Source organism: Halichoerus grypus, chromosome 4 (assembly GCF_964656455.1).
Source record: "Halichoerus grypus chromosome 4, mHalGry1.hap1.1, whole genome shotgun sequence".
Taxonomy (NCBI): domain Eukaryota; kingdom Metazoa; phylum Chordata; class Mammalia; order Carnivora; family Phocidae; genus Halichoerus; species Halichoerus grypus.
The window spans coordinates 136,364,711-136,384,514 of NC_135715.1; the positions used below are offsets into that span (position 1 = coordinate 136,364,711).

The 19,804-nt window shown below is 40.8% G+C and overlaps 1 protein-coding gene and 1 long non-coding RNA gene across 2 annotated transcripts in view; both read right to left on the bottom strand.

The window, feature by feature from the left end:
• The window catches only part of SP3 (Sp3 transcription factor), a 55,463-nt gene extending 42,677 nt beyond the window's left edge, over positions 1-12,786 (bottom strand). The window contains exons 1-4 of the mRNA XM_078071006.1: positions 12,650-12,786; positions 11,883-12,031; positions 11,262-11,387; positions 2,657-4,016 (exon numbers count right to left, since the gene is read on the bottom strand). Coding sequence (XP_077927132.1) covers positions 2,657-4,016; positions 11,262-11,387; positions 11,883-12,031; positions 12,650-12,656 — 1,642 coding nt within the window. The 5' untranslated portion in view covers positions 12,657-12,786. The remainder of the gene's footprint in view (positions 1-2,656; positions 4,017-11,261; positions 11,388-11,882; positions 12,032-12,649) is intronic.
• Positions 12,787-14,462: 1,676 nt separating this feature from the next.
• LOC118525224 (uncharacterized) overlaps positions 14,463-19,804 on the bottom strand; it is a 41,163-nt gene continuing 35,821 nt past the window's right edge. The window contains exons 4-5 of the long non-coding RNA XR_013447215.1: positions 16,162-16,229; positions 14,463-14,631 (exon numbers count right to left, since the gene is read on the bottom strand). This is a non-coding gene — a long non-coding RNA (uncharacterized LOC118525224). The remainder of the gene's footprint in view (positions 14,632-16,161; positions 16,230-19,804) is intronic.

Genomic DNA, 19,804 nt, shown 5'->3' on the forward strand with positions numbered 1-19,804 from the left:
AGTTTCGAGTTTTACAAAATTCTAATTTTCACTGGAAAACCCAAATTTTATCATTGGTAGCAAATACTGTCAGGCTTTTTTCCTTTAAGTAACCAGCTCACTTAATTTTTTTTTTTTTTTGAGAAAATATTTGCTCTTAAATACATGAATCTCTCAATAACCATAAGTTTGTCAGTTGTTCTTTCAAGAAAAAACAATCTTTTATGAAAATAGCATATAATTCACCTTGCAACTCCTACAACCGTACAATCAAAAAAAATTTTTTTTAAGACAATCACCTTATTTTGGTATACAGCAGAAATGCTTTGTTAAAGCATACTTCCCATTTTATCACAATGAATATTACAAAGACAAGCAGCAAGAACAGCAAATTAAAAATAGAATGAGATACCACTTCACACCCATTAGGATATTAGGATGGCCATGATCAAAAAGAAAGACAATTGTAAATGTTGGTAGGAATGTAGAGAAATTGGAACACTCAATGGTGTAGTCCCTTTAGAAAAAGTTTGGCAGTCCCTCAAAACATGAACAGTTAGCATACAACCAAGCAATTCCACTCTTTTGTATATACTCAAAAGAAACAAAAACATGTCCACACAAAAACTGTCCACAAATGTTCATAGCAGCATTATTCATAACGGCCAAAAAGTAGAAACACTGTCCCTCAACTGGATATATACTGCAGTCTATTCATTTACCTTACTGTGGAATATTATTCAGCCACAAAAAAGGAATGAAATACTGACACAGGCTACAATACAGATGAACCTTGAAAATATACTAAATGAAAGAAGTCAGATACAAAAATCCACAAAATGTATTATTCCACTGATATGAAATAACAGGCAAATTCAGAATAGGCAAATCCAGAGAGACAGAAAGTAGACTAGTGGTTGCCAGGGGCTAAGGGGAGGGAGGAAATGAGGAGTTAACTGCTGATGGGCATGGGTTTTTTTGTGAAAACACTCTAAAATTAGATAGTGGTGATGGTTGTACAAGTCTGTGACTACATAAAAACCACTGAATTATATACTTCAAAGAGTGAATTTTATGGTATGTGAATTATATTTCAGTAAGGCTATCTTTTAGAAAAGGAAATACAGCACTCAAGGGTCAAGATTTAGTAAAAATAACTATTTTGATTGGCTCATCAAGATCATTCTTAAGTGAAAAGTGCATTTTTCTTTAACCGCAAGTACATGATCATGAAGAATACAACAACTAGTAGTATAGTTTGGTGCCAGTAATTTCATTTTTGCTAAGACACAAGCCATTTTGTGAAAATGTAAACACAATGAGGGGTGCCTGGGTGGCTCAGTTGTTAAGCGTCTGCCTTCAGCTCAGCTCATGATCCCAGGGTCCTGGGATCGAGCCCCGCTTCGGGCTTCCTGCTCAGTGGGAAGCCTGCTTCTCCCTCTCCCACTCCCCCTGCTGTGTTCCCTCTCTCACTGTGTCTCTCTCTGTCAAATAAATAAATGAAATCTTAAAAAAAAAAAAAAAAAAAATGTAAACACAACAAAAAAGGCAAGTAACTATAGTATTAAGAAAAGTAATCTGACATCAAGGACCTCTGAGAGGGTCTCAGGGATCCCCCAGGGGTCCACAGACCATGCTTTGATAATGGGTGCTCTAAACCATTGCTTCAAAAGGCTCAAATGCAATTAAAGGCTTGCCAAGTACAGATCTGAGGCTTTAGAACAATCCCAATTTTCTAAGTATAGACGACAAATTTCTCCAAAGAAAAAAGATCATCTCTATTGTGATAGGAATTATTTCAATAAATCAAATTCAAGTGTCCTAATGTAAGAGTTTGGAATCTGACTCAAGTGGAAGGTTATAATAGTAGTAGTCACCACAAGAACCCAAATACAAAGGAGAAGTGTAAAACTAAGGATTTAGTGCACAACAAAACATTCAATAACAAGTCATCTAAATGAACATTAAGGTAATGACAATACCATCTCTTTTAAACCGTATTTTTAATATCTGCCAACACTGGAAGAGTAGACTTCTGAAATTTCTACCCATACTATCAATAACAATATATCTAGCACAGTTAAATTTAATGCTCACTACACACTTAAAAGAATAAACTATCACAGATTCAAAGAATTTTCAGTCTGGAAGGTACCCTAGGATATAGTTACCTAGTCCAATAACCCCATTTTATATAATGAGACAACCGAGTTTGCAAGAGAAAACAATCTGGCCACAATCACACAGTTAGCTAGCGGGTGAGACAACATAAATGGTCTTGGCTCCCAGTGCCACGTTTTCACCATGACAACCTGATTCCCCAGACAAATATAATGCAAAAATATTTAATTTACATCACAAGAAGCACAACCAAGACACCTTACCTGCCAAAAAAAAATTTTGTAATGCTTGACAATACCAATCAGATGTGAAAACAGATATAAAATTAAAGAAAAACTACAAACGTAATTTATGGCATAATGAAGAAATGAATCCTTGACTTCAAAACTTTCAAGAACAATCTGGAAGACACCTTGATGTCTACTTTTCATACAAACAAAGGGAAATGTATCATCACCTTTAAAGATAGACAGATACAGAAAACACCTTAAAACAAAAAATATCCCTGCATGTCAACAAATCACGTATCTATGGCATGACAAGACTTAAGACTCACCTGCAGGACTGTCAGCATTCTCTCCTGGGTGTAGCTGTATACCAGTAGAATCTATAGAGTTTACTGTAACTGTCTGTAGATTTGGCAACTGACCAGTGCTTAGACTAACTGGAGTTGAAGTCAAGGCTCCACCTGCTGCAACTTGACCAAGCGTGAGTGTCTGAACAGGCGTCAAAGTTATTTGTTGGGCAGCAGTATTCTGTATTTGCAAATTCTGCAAGTTCTGGACCCCTTGTACTTGAAATGTTTGCCAAGTTATCTGTCCAGAAGGGGTCACTGTCTGTGCCTGAATTAAAAAGGTTCCAGGATTCAGCTGCAACTGAAGATTTTGCAAAGCCTGTTGTGATATATTCTGACCACTGGCTTGCACACCATGGATTGTCTGTGGTGTAATGCCTTGCACAATTTGGGCTTGACTGGTTGGCTGCTGAGACTCTGGAAGTTGTAGATGTTGTACAACAGGCTGTGCTGTAGAAACCTGAATATTCTGAGCCTGTGTCTCTTCAGAAACAGGCGACTGGATATAATTTCCCTGAAGATCTGAAGAATGGACTTGCCCACTAGAAGCAGTCAAGCTATTTGTGTTTTGTTGTAATATACCTGTACTATCTATAGTAACAGGCAACTGTGATGAAGATGATGTTGGCACAAATAAATCTGTATCAGTATTAGTTTCATTAATATCAGGAGAAACCCGCTCACCAGTCCTTTCTGAATTGTCTGAACTATCCATAGCTTGTCCTGTGTTTATCAAATGTCCATCGGCATTAATGCCTGCAGTCATTGTCTGAGAACTGCCCGAGAGTCCCAAAGAATCTAGATCGACACTATTGATTGGTACAAAGGTAATATTTCCTGGCAGACCAAGAGGCACATTAGCAACTACTTGGGTTTGGCCAGGAAAAGATGAACCACCAATTGCAACTCCCTGAACCTGGACTTGACCAGTCTGTGGTATGAGATTCTGGATATTAGCAGGAGGTGTTCCAGAGGCAAGCAAGGTTTGATTAGAGCCAGGAATGATCTGAATTTGGCCACTTTCTTGATTTATACCCCCATTATCTGAAGAGCCTGTGAAACCAATCTGAACCTGCTGACCATCTGTTGACTGAATCTGCGGTATTACTTGATACTGAACATTGGACACTGTACCATTTGACGAATCTGATCCTGGTGCAACTGAAAATATTTGTTGATTCTGCAAATTCTGAAGGGGAAGGACATACTGCCCACTCGAAGTAGCCGCACTTGGAATCTGTACTAGATTACCAGCTTCATCTTTTATAGTTGTAGGTGTGGCTGACAAAACCTCCCATCGGTTTGGTGCTCCTCCTAACTGTGCAGAAGCCAAATCACCTGTCTGGATAAAGAAAACAAAAAACGTTATGTGATATATATTTGTGGCATATTTAAACCAGTCCTCAAAAAAAATCTAAAAACTGACAGAATTCTACTACCTGAAATTAAAAGTTCTCTTAATAACACAGCAGACTTCAAATACTGAAGCACTACTATATAAACCACAATAATTATTATTTCCAATTTTGTTAGTTACTGCAAAGATAACCCATGCTATTTGAACAGGAAAAAAATTTCAGAGTAATCTTTGTTTTATGAACTGGTCTTCTAATTCCTCACCTATGATCTCTAATCCATACAGTTAAATCAATAGAAGTGTAAGTGGCTAGGAAAGATGATGGACAGCTCAAACCAAAGATCTCAAACACTGAAGAGTTAAAAAAATACATATAACCTACTAAAAATATATATCACTAATTAGGTACATTATATTTGTATACAAAAAACAACATAACCAGTACAGTGTTATCAAGTCATCTGAGTTAGAGAAGTTAAGATTTGTGTATTATTGCTGTAAACCTTAAGTCAAACTATTAAAGCTACTCTTTTATGGCATGCATTAATGTCCTCCAGAGTAAACTTCTTGGCTAAGGCTATTCCATTAGCAAGGCATCAAATTCTTTACTTTTCCCACGAACTACCAAGAAAAAAAAAAAGAGAGACCTTAAAAATTTTTAATGAGTTAAGATTATTGCCCTGTGGCCACATGGCAAAGTCACTCCATCTGAAAGGTTTTCCTAGACTCTAAAAGCTGAAGGATATAGACGATGGTTTTACCTACTACTCTATTTATGTTTGCAGTAAGACATATCCATTGTGCATTCTGTGATGTGATAGAATTCTCAGTTACCATCCTCGTATTTTATGGATTAGGCAACACTGGAAAAATACCAACAAAGGAAAGCAGAAAGCAATAAAATCTTATACATCAATGTCAAAGAATAACATTTTTTGAGGGAATAAAGTAATGTCTCACACTGGAGCCATTCTCTTAATGCCAAGTACTATGATAATGACTTATAAGATTATATCATCTACTCCTTACAACAATCCTGTAAGGTAGGTGTTATCACTATCCTTATTTCACAAATGAAATAATTGAGAAACAAAAATCACACAGGTCTCAAATGGCCAAGACAGGATTTTTAAAACTAGGCCAAGTCTAACTCCAGAAGCCAGGCCTTTAATTCTATACTAAGCTTGTCTCCCACTAAGACCAAGGGTAAAGATAATAGGAAATGAGATCCTATATGAATTACTCACCCTCAAAATAAAGCCATTCCTATGCCACTTCCTTCTAGATCTATATGCCATTTCCTGTGACTCTGTGTATCACCAGACAATGAAAACGTTAAGTGTATCTAGCCCAGCATTCTCAGGACCCACACCTGGGCTTCAAGGGATCTATGAATCCTCTAAATGAACATAGCAACTTTTTGAGAAAGTGCAATTGGGAGACAGAGGGATAATCTAGGGTTTCATCATATTCTCAAAGGAGGTATATGACCACACAGAAAGGTTAAGACATACACTGTTCTCTCAGTATGAACCATTCCACAAAATTTAATACAACCATTATAGAACCAGAAGATTTTAAGAGTTTCTTAAAAAACTACCTAATTTTCACACAGATGCGTAGTTGAAAAGCATTACTTCAATGGATGAACCACAGTTTAATGATTCAAGAGATTTGAGCTTATCGGCCAAGTTGAAATAAGCATATGAGTAAGCTCATGAAATAAACAATCTCTATTTCAAATGGTTCCCAATTTATCCAAGCAGACATACACATACATGTTACTACTATGTGAATAGTGGTGTGCACCAGCCATATGATCAAAACGCTTTTTGGGAACATAGAAAATGGGGGAAAAAAAAAAAGATCTCACACAAGAGATATTTTAAGTAATCTTAGAATAAAATTTATGACTTCACCATAGGCAGCTACGAAAGAGAGACAGAGGCATTCATAAAGGTATAAAACAACAGCCACAGACAAAAGGAAACTCTAAAGAATGTGTAGTTTGGAGTTCAAGAGAGGATCCAGAAAAGGCTCATATTCATAGAGAAAAGTAATGGGGAACAAGACTAGACATTTTTATCAAGGCCTGTAGTTAATGGCTTTGTATACCCTGCTAAGGAGTTTGGACTTCATCCTACAGATAGTAAATGAAAGCTATAAAAGGTTTTTAAGCAAGTGAGTGGTGCAATCAGGTCTGTGTTTTATAAAGATAACTAAGGCCCAATGAAGGAGACTGAAAGAAAGCCGGAAGAGACTAAAGACAGATAAAATGTGGAACCCAGTACAAATGTATAGTCTTGAACTAAAATAATCATCTTTTAAATACAAACATTTAAATTTATCAAACTTAAATTACTAAAATAAAGACCAGTCATTAAAGTTCCATGTCATTCTTCAACTTCTATCTGGTACAGGAATTACAAGCCTAAGTCATCTTTCCCAATATGAGAGCAATAATTCATGTTTCATTTCAGTCTCTTGGCATTTTAAATAAAGATATTTACATCTATCCTTCATACTGAAATCTACACTAAAATATAATGTCTAAAATCCAATCTTTATTTTTCTAAGGTTGTTGTTTACCTCTGGAGAATTGACTGTTGAATTTTTTTTTTTGACCAGCACTAAATTTACAATTATTCAACTTATACCAAAGAATACAGTATCTCAGGTACAGATTATTTTACAACACTGGCATTTTGTCCTTTTTCATCCTTAAAAAAATGTCGAATTTGTGGCATCTTAAGTATTACTTTTTACAAAATTGTAGTAAGGACAGATTTTCAACCATCAGTGAACAGCTTTTTAGTCAAGAAATTCCATGAAAATAAATACAGCTACTCAAATGACAAATCTGAGTAAGTACTACCCAAGGACCCCTCTCCAGAAGTTAAATAAAAATAAACTGTGGTACCACTTTTCCCAACAATGCAGGCCATTAATTGAAGGGAAATCCCCAAACCTAAGACAGCATGATGTATTTGAACTTTTCTGAATAAACCTAAGGTGAAATGGATATACAAGAAATATTTATGAAGCACAAACCCAGAGGGAGGAACACCAGCAACAAATAATTTAAGAAAAAAGACAGGCAACAAAAAGGATCTTTTAAATGAAATAAATTTATGCTTTAAAAAATTTCCTAAGTATTAAATGTTTTAATGGAATTGGAGAGAAAACACGGAGTCAGAAAACTATTAGACCTTCATGATTTTTAAGCTACCATTATGCTTGGGGGAGGGGAGTACATTACACTAGAAAGGAAAGAACTCAGAACTGACTTCTAGTCCTAAGCTAGAATTGTGCAATTGTGTGTGATTTAGAACAGGACTCAATTTTATGTTAAAAATGGGAAAATTATTACCTTGTGGGGTCATAAGAACCAAAAGAAAGTGTTATGCTTTACAAACTATAAAGCACTATACAATCCTAAGGTAACACTATGATTAGTAAGATTATGAGGACAGAGGATGATCTGAATGCCTAGTACAATTCCTGGCATAAAGATCAGTAAATATTTATTGAATAGTTAAAAGTATTTACTTTAAAATCATTGCAAAGAAAATGATTGAACTGATCAATAAAACTGACCTTGAGATAATTAGTCTTCTATGAAAAACTACACCAATTTTAAACCTATTTATTTCCATAATTCCACAATAAGCCCCCCAAATTTCCAAACTACAGAACCTTTACGAAGCCCATTCATTTGTAAGAGAAATTTTGTCAGCAGTACACCACGAAAAAATATGAATTAGAAAATCATCTGAGACCAAAGAACAGTTGTAAAAATGTTTGATGTCAGGCTATTGGAAACACTATAGAAACAAAAGAGAGACATAAAAACATGTAACCCAGGCAAGAACTAGTATTTGGTTCAGATAACCCTCAAGAAAAATCTACCAGTGTTCTCTCAGTAATTCTAATATTCTTTTTAGACAACTAACAAGACACCATCTGACATGGAAGTTGGCATTATTGTAAAAAGTTGTAACTGAAGGTACTCTTAAGTCTCCCTCTGTACATAAACACAAAATCACAAGGTAAAAAGGACCAAAATCAAGAGTAGCCTGGGAGGTTGCTATAGCAATTCATTACAAGGGCATTCTCCAGTGCAACCAGGCATGGAGGGGGGGAGGGGCAGTTGAATGGGAAAAAAAAAAAGAGGCTATCTTCTCAGATAATACCTGTGGAAAGGAAAAAAGAAAAATTCATACCACTTATTGCATAGCAATCAGAAAGGATTATTAACTTCTCAGTTCCCACAAATGGCTTTTTGAAAGCCAGAAACAGGCAAGGGCAGAGTGTTACTGGAAACAAAAACAAGTATGAAGCTAAGGTGGGAACAAACTAAGAACCACTCTTAGGCAAATACTCAAGTTTCTTAAAATCTTCAAGGAACACTGAAGAACTCAAAACCAATTTCAAATAAAAACAATTACCCAATTAATTGATTACAATTTAAACTAAAGTACAAATGGACTAAGCAAATTAATAACCCAGAAACTCACATCAATACAGATTGGACAAACTTATATTGCATGAAGATCTACATCTTATATTTCCTGGTTTATTACTAAAATTAACTATACAACTTCTAATAATAAAGTACAAAAAAGAGACCTGCCATCAAACCAACTTTGGGAGTCCATGCTGTGGGACATTATAGGTGAGAATGGTTTATGATTAGACCTATTCAGCACTGTACTGGGGATAACCATTCTTGGCCAGGATCCAGAAAGAACCCGTATCATATAACAAATTCTAAATTCAAAACTCTTAAAACAAATCTCCAGTGCAGCTGACTGGCTTTTCAATGCCCTTTTAATCTTAAAATACTAAACTAAACCAGCACAAAGTTGAATTTTATGTGTATATTTCTATTTGATTTTAAACACAACAATACTGTATGCAATGTGGTACCCTAGATTAGATCCTGGACAGAAAATGGGCATTAGTGGGGAAAAAAAGTGAAATGAGAATAAAGTCTGTAGTTTAGTTAATACTGTATTACTGTTAGTTTCCTAGTTTTGACAAATGCACTATGGTTATACTAACATTAGGGGAAGCTGGGTGAAGGGCATAAGGTAACTCTCAGTTCTATCTCTGCAACTTTTCTATAAATATAAAATTACTGCAAAATAAAATTTAAAAAAAATCACAGCTACAAAAAAGCTCTCTACAGACCTCTGATGATTCCCAGTAATTGAATGATTACAGTAAAATTATCTAAGCACATTTTTAAATAGAAAAAAATGCCCATAAAAATCACTTAAATTCTCTTCCATTTTCTGAGATGTACATGTCTGAAATTCACTTTTAAACTGGAAAACTAATTTTGCCACTTGCTAAGGCAAACATATTCAAGCCAGTCTTACTAATTCTACTCAGTGAAAAATTTTATGCATGCGTACCAAACATACAAAGAAAAGTGCTCCTACTGATCCTAGTTCATGTTCATCTGGCGGGAAATGTGATGTCAGTAGAGATTTGGTAGCTGAGAGGAGGAGTTGAAGAGGCATGGAAACAACCTCCCTACAACTATATGACCACAGGAGAGTAAGACCAGAGACAGTGTTCTATTGCCAGGGCTGAGATTCACATACACAAGTACATATACATATTTTTCACCCATAACTTCCTCCTTCACTTCTCCCCTCCCCCATCAGTGAGCTACATAAACTAGGTAAGTTGCAGTTACAAGAAGCTTTTCGTTGTAATTGAAAATACTGTAAAAGACAAGAAATAACAATCTGCTTTGCAATTTTACTTGTGCAGTGGTATTTTAAGATAAATAGTCAATTTGTTTTGGCACTGTGGGGCTAGAGAGATAATTCATAAAAAGGCTTACCAATCCATAGTTTGTTTAGAAGTAACCATGCCTCTCACAAACATAATTTTATGCTTTTACATTTTAATCAGCTTACAAAAGCACAAAACCCAGAATATTTTTAAGAAATTAAAGCTATTCACATCCCTCCCTCTACAGTGTCATTTGAAGCACTAAAATTACAAATACAGTATTTAACAATACAGCTTAACATTAGCTTCACTTTTAGTGTCTAGACATACTAAGAATTTCTTGCAGACTATGCCAAATATCATACTTTTTTGTCTATAGTGACCAATCAAAATACCACTACACAAATCAATTCCTATAATCCACCTCAAAAGAAACCAAAAACGACTGGGAGAGCTTTTTAGTATTTTAGTAAGTGAATCCATCTACATGTTTAACACAACAGCGACGATTCAAACAGATAAAAATCACAATTAACAGTCTTAAAAATTGTGTCTAGCTAATTTTATTAAGCCCTCATACAACACACTGACCAGCTCCTCCCCCCTGCCCCCAAACTAAAAACACTACAAACAGAACCCCACACCTTATCAGACCAATAATCGTAATAAAATGAAAATACAGCTTTGCCAACCAAATTCAACTGTAAGTACAGTATACGTTAGCATGCATATAAATACAATTCCTTACATGTACTTTTGTTTCTAACACTGGTATTTCATATTCAATTTCAAAAGCCAAAGTATTATCTAAGTAACTTCGCCAATTTCAACGGCCGCTAACTGAATGTTTCACTTACTCCACTTATGAAAAATTCCTGCAAATTTAAGTCTGCAAAAACTAAAATTCAACAATTTAGAATGGCCATTAAAAAAGCACTCACAAAGTGTTCACTGCTGCATACAAAAGGGTAATTCAAAGAATAAACCTTCATTCCTTTCTTGGTTTCTTTTTAGCAATTTGCGATTTAAATCAGTAAGCTCTAGTAAGTTCCAGCAGAAAAAGCTCCAGGTTCAAAAAATACTAGAAACTAAAGACTTAGAGACACTGCCTCTGTAGTTGATACTATCTATGGCCGATAGGCTGTGCTTGAAAATTTTGTAGTGTTCAGCGAAGGAGTTTTCAGCACTGATATGAATTGCTCAAACATCCATTTTGGAGTCCTCTACCCCCGCCCTCTCTGACTTCATTTTGTAGTCAATTTGGATCGAGGCGCCGCAGTGACAATTTAGAGAAAGCCTGGGCTGGCCTCCGATCCACACGGGCATGCGAAAGAGCCCGAAAGGGCGCCCCGGCTGCGCGATCCGTCCGTATCGCGGAAGGCGCGGGCGCCGGGGAGGCCTTTCGGGCTGGCGGGCGCGCCGCAGGCCCGGGATGGCGGGCGCAGGGCCTTGGCGGGGGCGGGCCGCGCGCGCGAGACTTACCGCTCCGGCGGCGGCGGCGGGGGCCCCGGCTGCGGCAGCCGCCTCCTCCTCGTCGTCACCCGGCGATGGCGGCCCTATCTTGCTGCAGGTAGCGGCCAGCAGGGCGAGCGGTGACGGCTGAGTGTCCTACCCCCGATGGGCGGGTTCAGAGAGGGAGACAGGGGGAGGGGGTGGCGGTTAGGGCCGGGCCGCCGCTCGCACAGGAAGTGCGCCTCGGTCCTCGCAGGCTGAGCCCGGGCGAGCGCCAGCCCGCGCGCTCTCCTCCTCCTCCTCCTCCTCGACTCCGGCTCGCGTCCTCCCGCTCGCACGCACACCGACTCCACCGTCCGCGGGAAGGCGGGCGGCGGGCGGCGCGCCGGGCCTCCACCTTCCGCCCGGAACCCACCCCCGGGAGGGTGCACACGCTCGCACGCTCACACTCTCACACACACACACTCACACACACACTCACAAAAAGGCGGCGGGAGGGGGAGCGCGGGCGGGGTCGGAGCGTTGGCGCCTCGGGCGGGCAGCTCCCGGGGCGGGGGGAGGGGAGGAGAGAGCCGCGGAGGGAGGGGAGAGGCGAGGGGAGGAGAAAGCGGCGCTAGGGGGGAGCCGGGCCGGGGCTCAGCCGCTCCTCACCTGGGCCGCCGCCGCCGCCACCGCGCCGTTTCCGTGCTGCTGCTGCTGCTGCAGATACTCGCCGTGGCCGCCGCCGCTGCCGCCGCCGCCGCCGCCACTGTCCACGTCCAAGGCAGCCATTTCCTCTTGTTTCACGGGCTTTTCGGGAGCTGCAGGCACAGCGCGGGGGGGTGGGGGTGGGGAGGAAGGCGGGTGGAGGAGAGGGAGGGGGCCCGCGGGCCGAGGCGAAATTACTCCGAAAGCCCGGACCGAGTCCCCTTCCCCTCCCCCACCCGCCCCCCGGCGGCGGCGGCGGCGGATCCCTCCTCCCCTCCTGCTGCTGCCCCCGCCCGCCGCTGCCTGTAACCCTCCTCCTCCTCCTCTTTCCCTCCTCCTCCTCCTCCCCGCGCTGCCCCTGCCCCCTCTCCTCTCCTCCCCTTTCCCTTCGCGCCGCTCGCTCTCACTCGCGCTCGCTCCTCTCGCACCGTCAGTCACTCACACACGCCCGCCCGCCGCCCGCGCCCGCACACGGGGGGATGCGCTCCCGGCGGACCGGGCCGCCCGCCCCAGGGCCCGGCAGGGACACGGCGTTGCTGGGGCTTAAGGGGTGGACGGTGGCTGGCCGGGAGGGGAGGGAGGCGGAGGGGAGTGCGGCTTTCTGCCTCTCACAGACACTCGGTCGCACACAGGGGGCCGGGAGCCGGCGGCGGCGGCCCCGGGCTGGCTGTGGTCGGCGGCGGCGGCAGCGGCGGCGGCAGCAAGGGTTGCTCTCTCTCGGCTTTACGTACCGGTCATAGTGTGTTTAGGGCACCTCAGGCGGGGCTCCCCGCCGCCTTACACATGGTGAGGAGCGAAGGCGGCGGCGGCGGGAGAGGATGCGGGAAGCGGCGGCGGACACGGCCGGAGCGGTCCGGGGATTTTTTTTTCCTATTTTGATTGACTGTGCGGGAAACACAAAAGGTGGAGCCTCCAGCCCAAAAGGGGGGAAGAGGGTGACAGCCCGCCCGGAAGTCCCGCCTCTCTTCTCCGCGCTCATTCGCCACCACGCTCTCCGTCGCCAATGTTCATTGGCCCGAATACCCGTCCGTCGCTCGGCCAGCCGGCGCGCTTCCTGTTTGCCCCCGGGTGGAAGGGGAGAGACAATAAGCGGCCGTGGCGGCGTAGGTTCCCGAGAGCGGCTACGGCTCAACTGTTACCCCGCTGTGCCCGCCTCGTTCGCCGGCTGCAGCTGTCAGGCCCTAGACGCAGGCCTCTTCCACCTCGCAGGTGCTTGGAGCAGGCCCAGCCAAGCTGTAGGGAGCTGGGCTGGGGAGGAAATCCATCCCCGGCGGCTCCGGTTCCACTCGACGCTTTCTCCATCCCGACGGCAGCCTCCGCCGGATCTCCCCAGGGCCTCACGCTTTCGGAGCCGCCGCTTCCCTGCGCTGCCAGGAGGCCGCCGCCGCTCAGCCCCGGGGCTGCTGCTACGGCCGCTGCAGCTTCTAAGCAAACCAGACCCGCCCCACGAGCCCGGGGGGGAGGGAGCTGGTATTGGGGGAGACACCCCCTCCGAGGCTGGAGGAGGATTTTCTGTCTCACACATTCAGCTCTTAGATTCACAGTCAGAGCCATCTCGTTCCCATCCCCCTTAGCCCCAGGTTTCCAACCCGTCTCCCACTTGTATGTACCCTGGAGGCAGGCATTTAAAACAAAAATCTCAGTTCACCTCGCTTACTGGAGGAGAGCTTTCATTCTGGCCAGTGGCACCAAAGCGGGCACTTATATTTCATTTAATACGTGGCGAGTATATATATTCAAAGGGCAGAATTTTTTTTTTAATCCACTCAATCATTTTGCTGCTCAAACATATATTATTCCCGGCTTCTTGATCGTCTTGGTAACAAGTCAACATCTGAAAAAGCCCATCAACAATTGCCAACATTTTTTAAATAGTGATTCTCAGCTAAGTTATTTTTTTCTTGTAACGTTTTACTTATTCTTTAATTTAAAATCTCGTTTCACATATTTAACACTCCTTTGCCCTTTTCATCCTTGATATCTTGCTGTCATCCGGGAGGAATGCTCAGGCTGTGTGTGTGTGTGTGTGTGTGTGTTTTGCCAACTAAGAGACATTTTTGCTGATTACCTTTAGAGCTAATTGCCAAGAAAGTTTAAATTTAAGAATCGAAAACATTGTCCACAATAACCCTGTTTATTAGCTGACTCAAGAATTCGCGTTTCAGTTATTGTGATTATTGTCTTTTGTGTGATAAAGTTGTGCTGGGGGATGGGGTTGATAAGTCCAAGCAACTGAACTAGATTTTGTGTGTGCTAACTAAAAAGAATTCTTAGCCCATTTGTGAGACACTAAATAAATTTGCATCTCAATTCTTGTGATCTATGCTCATAGGATCAAAAACATCGCGTGGTTACTTGGCATTTAATTTTACAAAAGACAGAACTTCCCAGGGAAATGACCTAAAATCCATAAACATGCAAAAAAACTAAGCTTGAAATTCTGGATCCAAGAATGGGGTTGATCTTGCCTAACAGTAAGAACTTCGGTCTCATATTTAAATAGAAGAATAATCTTAAAAGGTAAGTAGAATAAATGCTGTACTATTTTACACTTAAATTTTAAAGGAAAATTAAAGCATCATAGAATAAGCTGATAAGGTGAGGAATGGGAGGCTTGAAGAGGACAGAAGTAAAAACGAGTGGGAGAAAAAGGGAAGGCACAGTATTACCATTTTTCTGGCATGGATATGTTGGATAGAGGATCGCTCTGTCCCTAGAAGAGAGATTTCGGGCATTTTCAGCTGTTTTTCCAGGAGTGGCGATGTGTTTTATGGGTCTTAAAATACTGTCTCCATGCCCCTTTTATAAAGTCTTCGTCCAGCCACCCATAGAAAGCAAAGTATTTGGCCACAGGAATTTATTTCCTCATTGATACCACTTAATTGGAATGAAGAAATCATTTTCAAACTTCTTTGGTCCATAGACCATTCTGACAAGATGCAAAAACACTTCATCTAATCTTTCTGAAAAGAAAATAACCTACCAGAGCTAACTATTCTGCTTTTAATGTAATGCTTTTAAGAGATACGTATACCAAAAGTATTACTACTACGAATCAGATTCAGAGGACCCTCTCAGACCCCACTTAAAAGAGTGATTGTCATGCAAGATCTTAAGGCTAAAGATGAAGATAGTCTCTGGACAGAACACCTTTTCTTAGTTATTTCCAGTACTGTAGTTAAATCTTGAAGTACAGCTTGTGTTAATTAAAAGATAGCTGTTTTCTCAGTCGAAGGCAGACTCAGTGGCAACTACTGGCACATTACATAAGAATCCAGAACTGCAGTTGCCTCTCAGGAAGGGAAGCACCATGCCGGATATCATTTATACTTTCTCCTTTCCAAAGATGATTTCATGAAGGAAGCTCTGTGCTAGCCACTGTTGACATCACAGTAGGAGATCTGGGTGTTAACTGTATTTTCCCTTCTCCTCAGTTTCCTCACATTTTTTTTATCTCCGATGTGTTTTTGTAAAGTTTTCTTAAATCCTTTGGAAACATGAATGTCAAAGGGCCTAAAAGACTTCTACACCCAATGGCATGAATTTTCACCCTTCTTCAACCCCTTTTTTCTCTACAAAGAGAAAAGGCTACTAAATAATGCTTGATTCACATCCGCAAGAGCCTAGCCATTCTGTATTAAAAATAGCGACAACCCTGGTTAACTGCACCACACCTGAAGGACTGCCCTTTCTGCTTTTCTTCCCTCCTGAGTATCTGTTAAGTGGACCATATGAAACTGCCAATATTCAACCATTTTCATCTAAAAAGGTGGCGATTTTTTATAGTTACACCTAAATCCACGTCTCTTTGACATAACCTTTGTTGCTATGATTGTGACCTTCCTCTTCCGTACCCCCCTGGATCTCTTTAACCTGTTCACACTGGATTTCAAAAATCTTCAAGTCTGTTCTACTTACATAATCACTATCATATTTCAGAAACATTCTGGTTGACATTGACTAGGTATACTTAACCCCCTTCATACTTCATCTTCCCTACTTTTTTAAAAATACACCTCGATAACCATATTTCTTATTTTTTCTTAATCTACCAAAAGAGAAAGAGAACATTTTGGGGCTTTTACTGTGTACCACCTACTTCACATTTTTAATCCTCACAGCCTTAGGAGATAAATATCCTAGGTTTATCACTTTATAGATGAGGAAACTGAGTTAAGCAAGATTATGGAACTTGCTCAGGGTCATTTTTCAAGTAAGTGGCAGAGTAAGGATTCAAACTCACATGTTGGCAGTTTTCACCAATCAACATATCAAGTTTTCTTAAATGACCAGTTGAAGAGATTCACATACCTATTATGGAAAAAAGAAGAAAGAAGATGAAAAACAGTAGAGGCGGGGCACCTGGGTGGCTCAGTCGTTAAGCATCTGCCTTCGGCTCAGGTCATGATCCCAGGGTCCTGGGATCGAGCCCCGCATTGGGCTCCCTGCTCAGCGGGAAGCGGGCTTCTCCCTCTCCCACTCCCCCTGCTTGCGTTCCTGCTCTCGCTCTCTCTCTCTCTGTCAAATAAGTAAATAAAATCTTTAAAAAAAAAAAACAAAAAAAAACAATAGGGGAGCCTGGCTGGTTCAGTGGGTAGAGCATGCTGACTCTTGACTTCAGAGTGGTGAGTTTGAGCCCCAGGCTGGGTGTAGTGATTACTTACACACACACACACAATAAAGTAGATAAAATAGGTCCATATGTATAAGGAAGATCATTTTTAAAGTGAGTCTTGGGATGTGAGCTCCTTATGTTATGGATCGTATTTTGAATGCTCTCACCAAGACCTAACACATTGTGGGTGGTTAATATTAAGCAGAAAGGTTGTCAAGACTATTATCTTGTGGGAAAATGAATGATGAATAAAAAACTACAATTAACCAATAAATACTGTATGATAAAATTTCTTCAACTTTATAATAGTTCACCTCTTTCAAGATCACTTTTCCCAAATGAGTTAGACCCTCATTTTCATTCAAGCTCCACACCAATGATATCATCATGGTACAAAAGGACTCATCTTTTCATAATTCAAGGAATCCCATTCTTTTGATCTAGGTTATTGACATCCCTAGACACTTACGAAACCATCTTCATGTCAGTCCAGGAAGCTTAGTGCACTGACAGATTTCTGAGTCACTGCAATTTTCTGAAAAAAGATGGTTTATGTATTTCTACCTTGTTAATCTATCTTCGAAGAATACTGAATGCTAGAAAGGGTCTTCTTAACTACTTTTCTTAGAATAATGAAGAATGCTAGAAATTCTCTTGGTTGTAAATTAGCAAACTTATAAGGTAGCTTTACTTAACAAATGATACTAATAATCACCTGATTCCATTAAGGTGTGGTGTCATTAAATGATGAGCAACAACCTTCAGCATGAACTATATTCATACATTACTTCATGATTCACTATCTTATAATGGAATTTTTTTCTATCCTTTAATCCTGTAATGCAGACATATCCATCAGCTACAGTTGACCCTTGAATAATACAGGTTTGAACTAAACTAAACGTAAAGTGGGTCCACTTTACGCAGATTTTTTTTTCAGTAAATACAGTACAGTACTGTAAATGTTTTTTCTCTTATGATTTTCTCAATATCATTTATTTTCTCTGGCTTACTTTATTGTAAGGATACTGTATATAATACCTATACAAAACATGAATTAATTGACTGTTTATGTTATCGGCAAGGCTCCCAGTCAACAGCAGGCTATTAGTAGTTAGGTTGTGGGGGATTCAACATTATATGCAGATTTTCAACTGTGCAAGGGGTCAGCGCCCCTAACCCCCATGTTGTTCAAGGGTGAACTGTATGCCCCAAAGAGCCAACTATACCCAAGGCCTAGTTATAGAAAGTAAGAGAAAGGGGAAAAAATAAAGAACCAGGTAGCAGGGAAAAAGTTGGATAGAACTGTATAAAATATTGAAAATAGTTTTTACCTGCCTTGAAGGAATAGAGTTTTTCCAGTTACCACTAAAAGAGTTGAAATGCTGCACCATGTATGTCATCATTCCATTTCAACCCAAGAAGTGGAGTAAAAAATAAATGCAATTTTACCTATACCTACATATATATGTATTATATATGTAATATATATAGTATAACCCGCAATGATTAATAAATTACAGTGTATTCATTAAGCAACATTTAAAATAAATGAAAAAAGATGATTCATCATGGATAAATCTCAATAATATTGAGTGAAAAAAAGCTAGTTACAGCAGGATAAACAGTATAATACCACTTACATAAAGTTTAAAAACATACCAACTTATATCCTAGATGGGGAGTACAACTATAACATCTTGCATGGCAATGATAAATGCTAAATTTTAAATGGTGATAAGCCTTGGCGTGGAGAGGAGAATGAGATTTGAATGGGTTTCTCAAGGGGCTTTGTTTGCATTTGCAAGTTTTACTTAAGTTATGCTGAGTATGTTGTTATTGTGATGCTGTCCTCTATTACTACTGTTTGCCTGAAATACTTCATAATCATTATTTTAACAAGGAGAATAAATTAATAAATCAGTCTACGGCAGAGGTAGTAAAATAAGCATGCCCAGGCAACTGATTGACTGAAGGAGTAGAGAGGAAGGAGAGAATGATTCACATATGACTAAGTTTTCCTGCTTTAGTAACTGGAAAGATGAGCCAGAATAAGGAATATAAAAAATGGGAATGGGTATGGGATGGACAATCATGAGTTTAGTTTTAGATGTGTTGAGTTGGGGGAGGCGCTAGGAGGATATCCATGAGATATCCAAGAGACTCCTGTAAATTTGAACCCAGAGCTAAAAAGAGAAGCAAATGCAAACCATGGATTTGGAAGCCTATGAAATAATAGAAAATATATACATTGATCTCTGCCCCAAGCTCCTGGCACAGAGCTCCTAAAACTCTTGTGGTTTCCCAAGTGGTAAGAGCACTAGGTGCATCTTGTGTTCAAATATTTGGTCTTTGACCCTGGATCTTAACACAAGCGCTCCTAAATCCCTTGGAATGTCATAAATGATAGGAGCATCTTTTGTTCTAATGAAGTGACTTGTGGAGGGCTCCTGGATGGGGGCTGGTCACTAGAAAGACCAAGCCATGATTAGTGGCTTGGAGCTGTCAGCTCCACCCCCATCCTCCAGAAAGGCACTAGAAAATGAGTTAGCAATTAGACATGCCTATGTGATGAAGGCTCCATAAAAATCCTTTAAGTAGAGAGTTTGGAAGCTTCCAGGCTGCTGAACTCATGAAGGTGCTACAAAGGTGGCATGCCCAGAGTGGGTACAGAAGACACACACCCCGTTCCCCCTACCTTGCCCTATGTGTTTCTTCATCCAGCTGTTTAGCTATATTCTTTGTGGTAAACTGGTAAAGGTAAGTAAGTTTTTCCCTGCGTTCTGTGAGACTTTCCAACAAATTCACTAACCCTAGGAGGGAGTTGTGAGAACCCCGATTTATAGTCTGTTAGTCAGAAATACTTGCAATTGGTGTCTAAAGTGGGAACAGTCTTGTGGGCTTGAGCCCTTAACCTACGAGATCTGATGCTAGCTCCAGGCAGATGGTGCCAGAACTGAATTGAACCTGTAGGACACTCAGCTGGTGCTGGTTGTTGTGGGAATAAACACGCATATTTGGTGACCGGAAGGGGAGGGGAGTGTTCTGAGTATTGTGAATGTGAGACTAAAGAGAGAAACAGAGCATTTTTCCTAGATAGAGCCCTTACCATCTTCACAGGCCTTCATAACTTCAAACATCAACAGTCTCCCCATCCTTAAAAAGCCTCCTTGTGACGCTGAAGTTCTAAGTATCGTCTTCTTTCTTTCTTTCCTTTCCTTGTCTAAGGTCTCAATAACTTGCTCTTTACCTACTGTCTTCCTAATTTAAG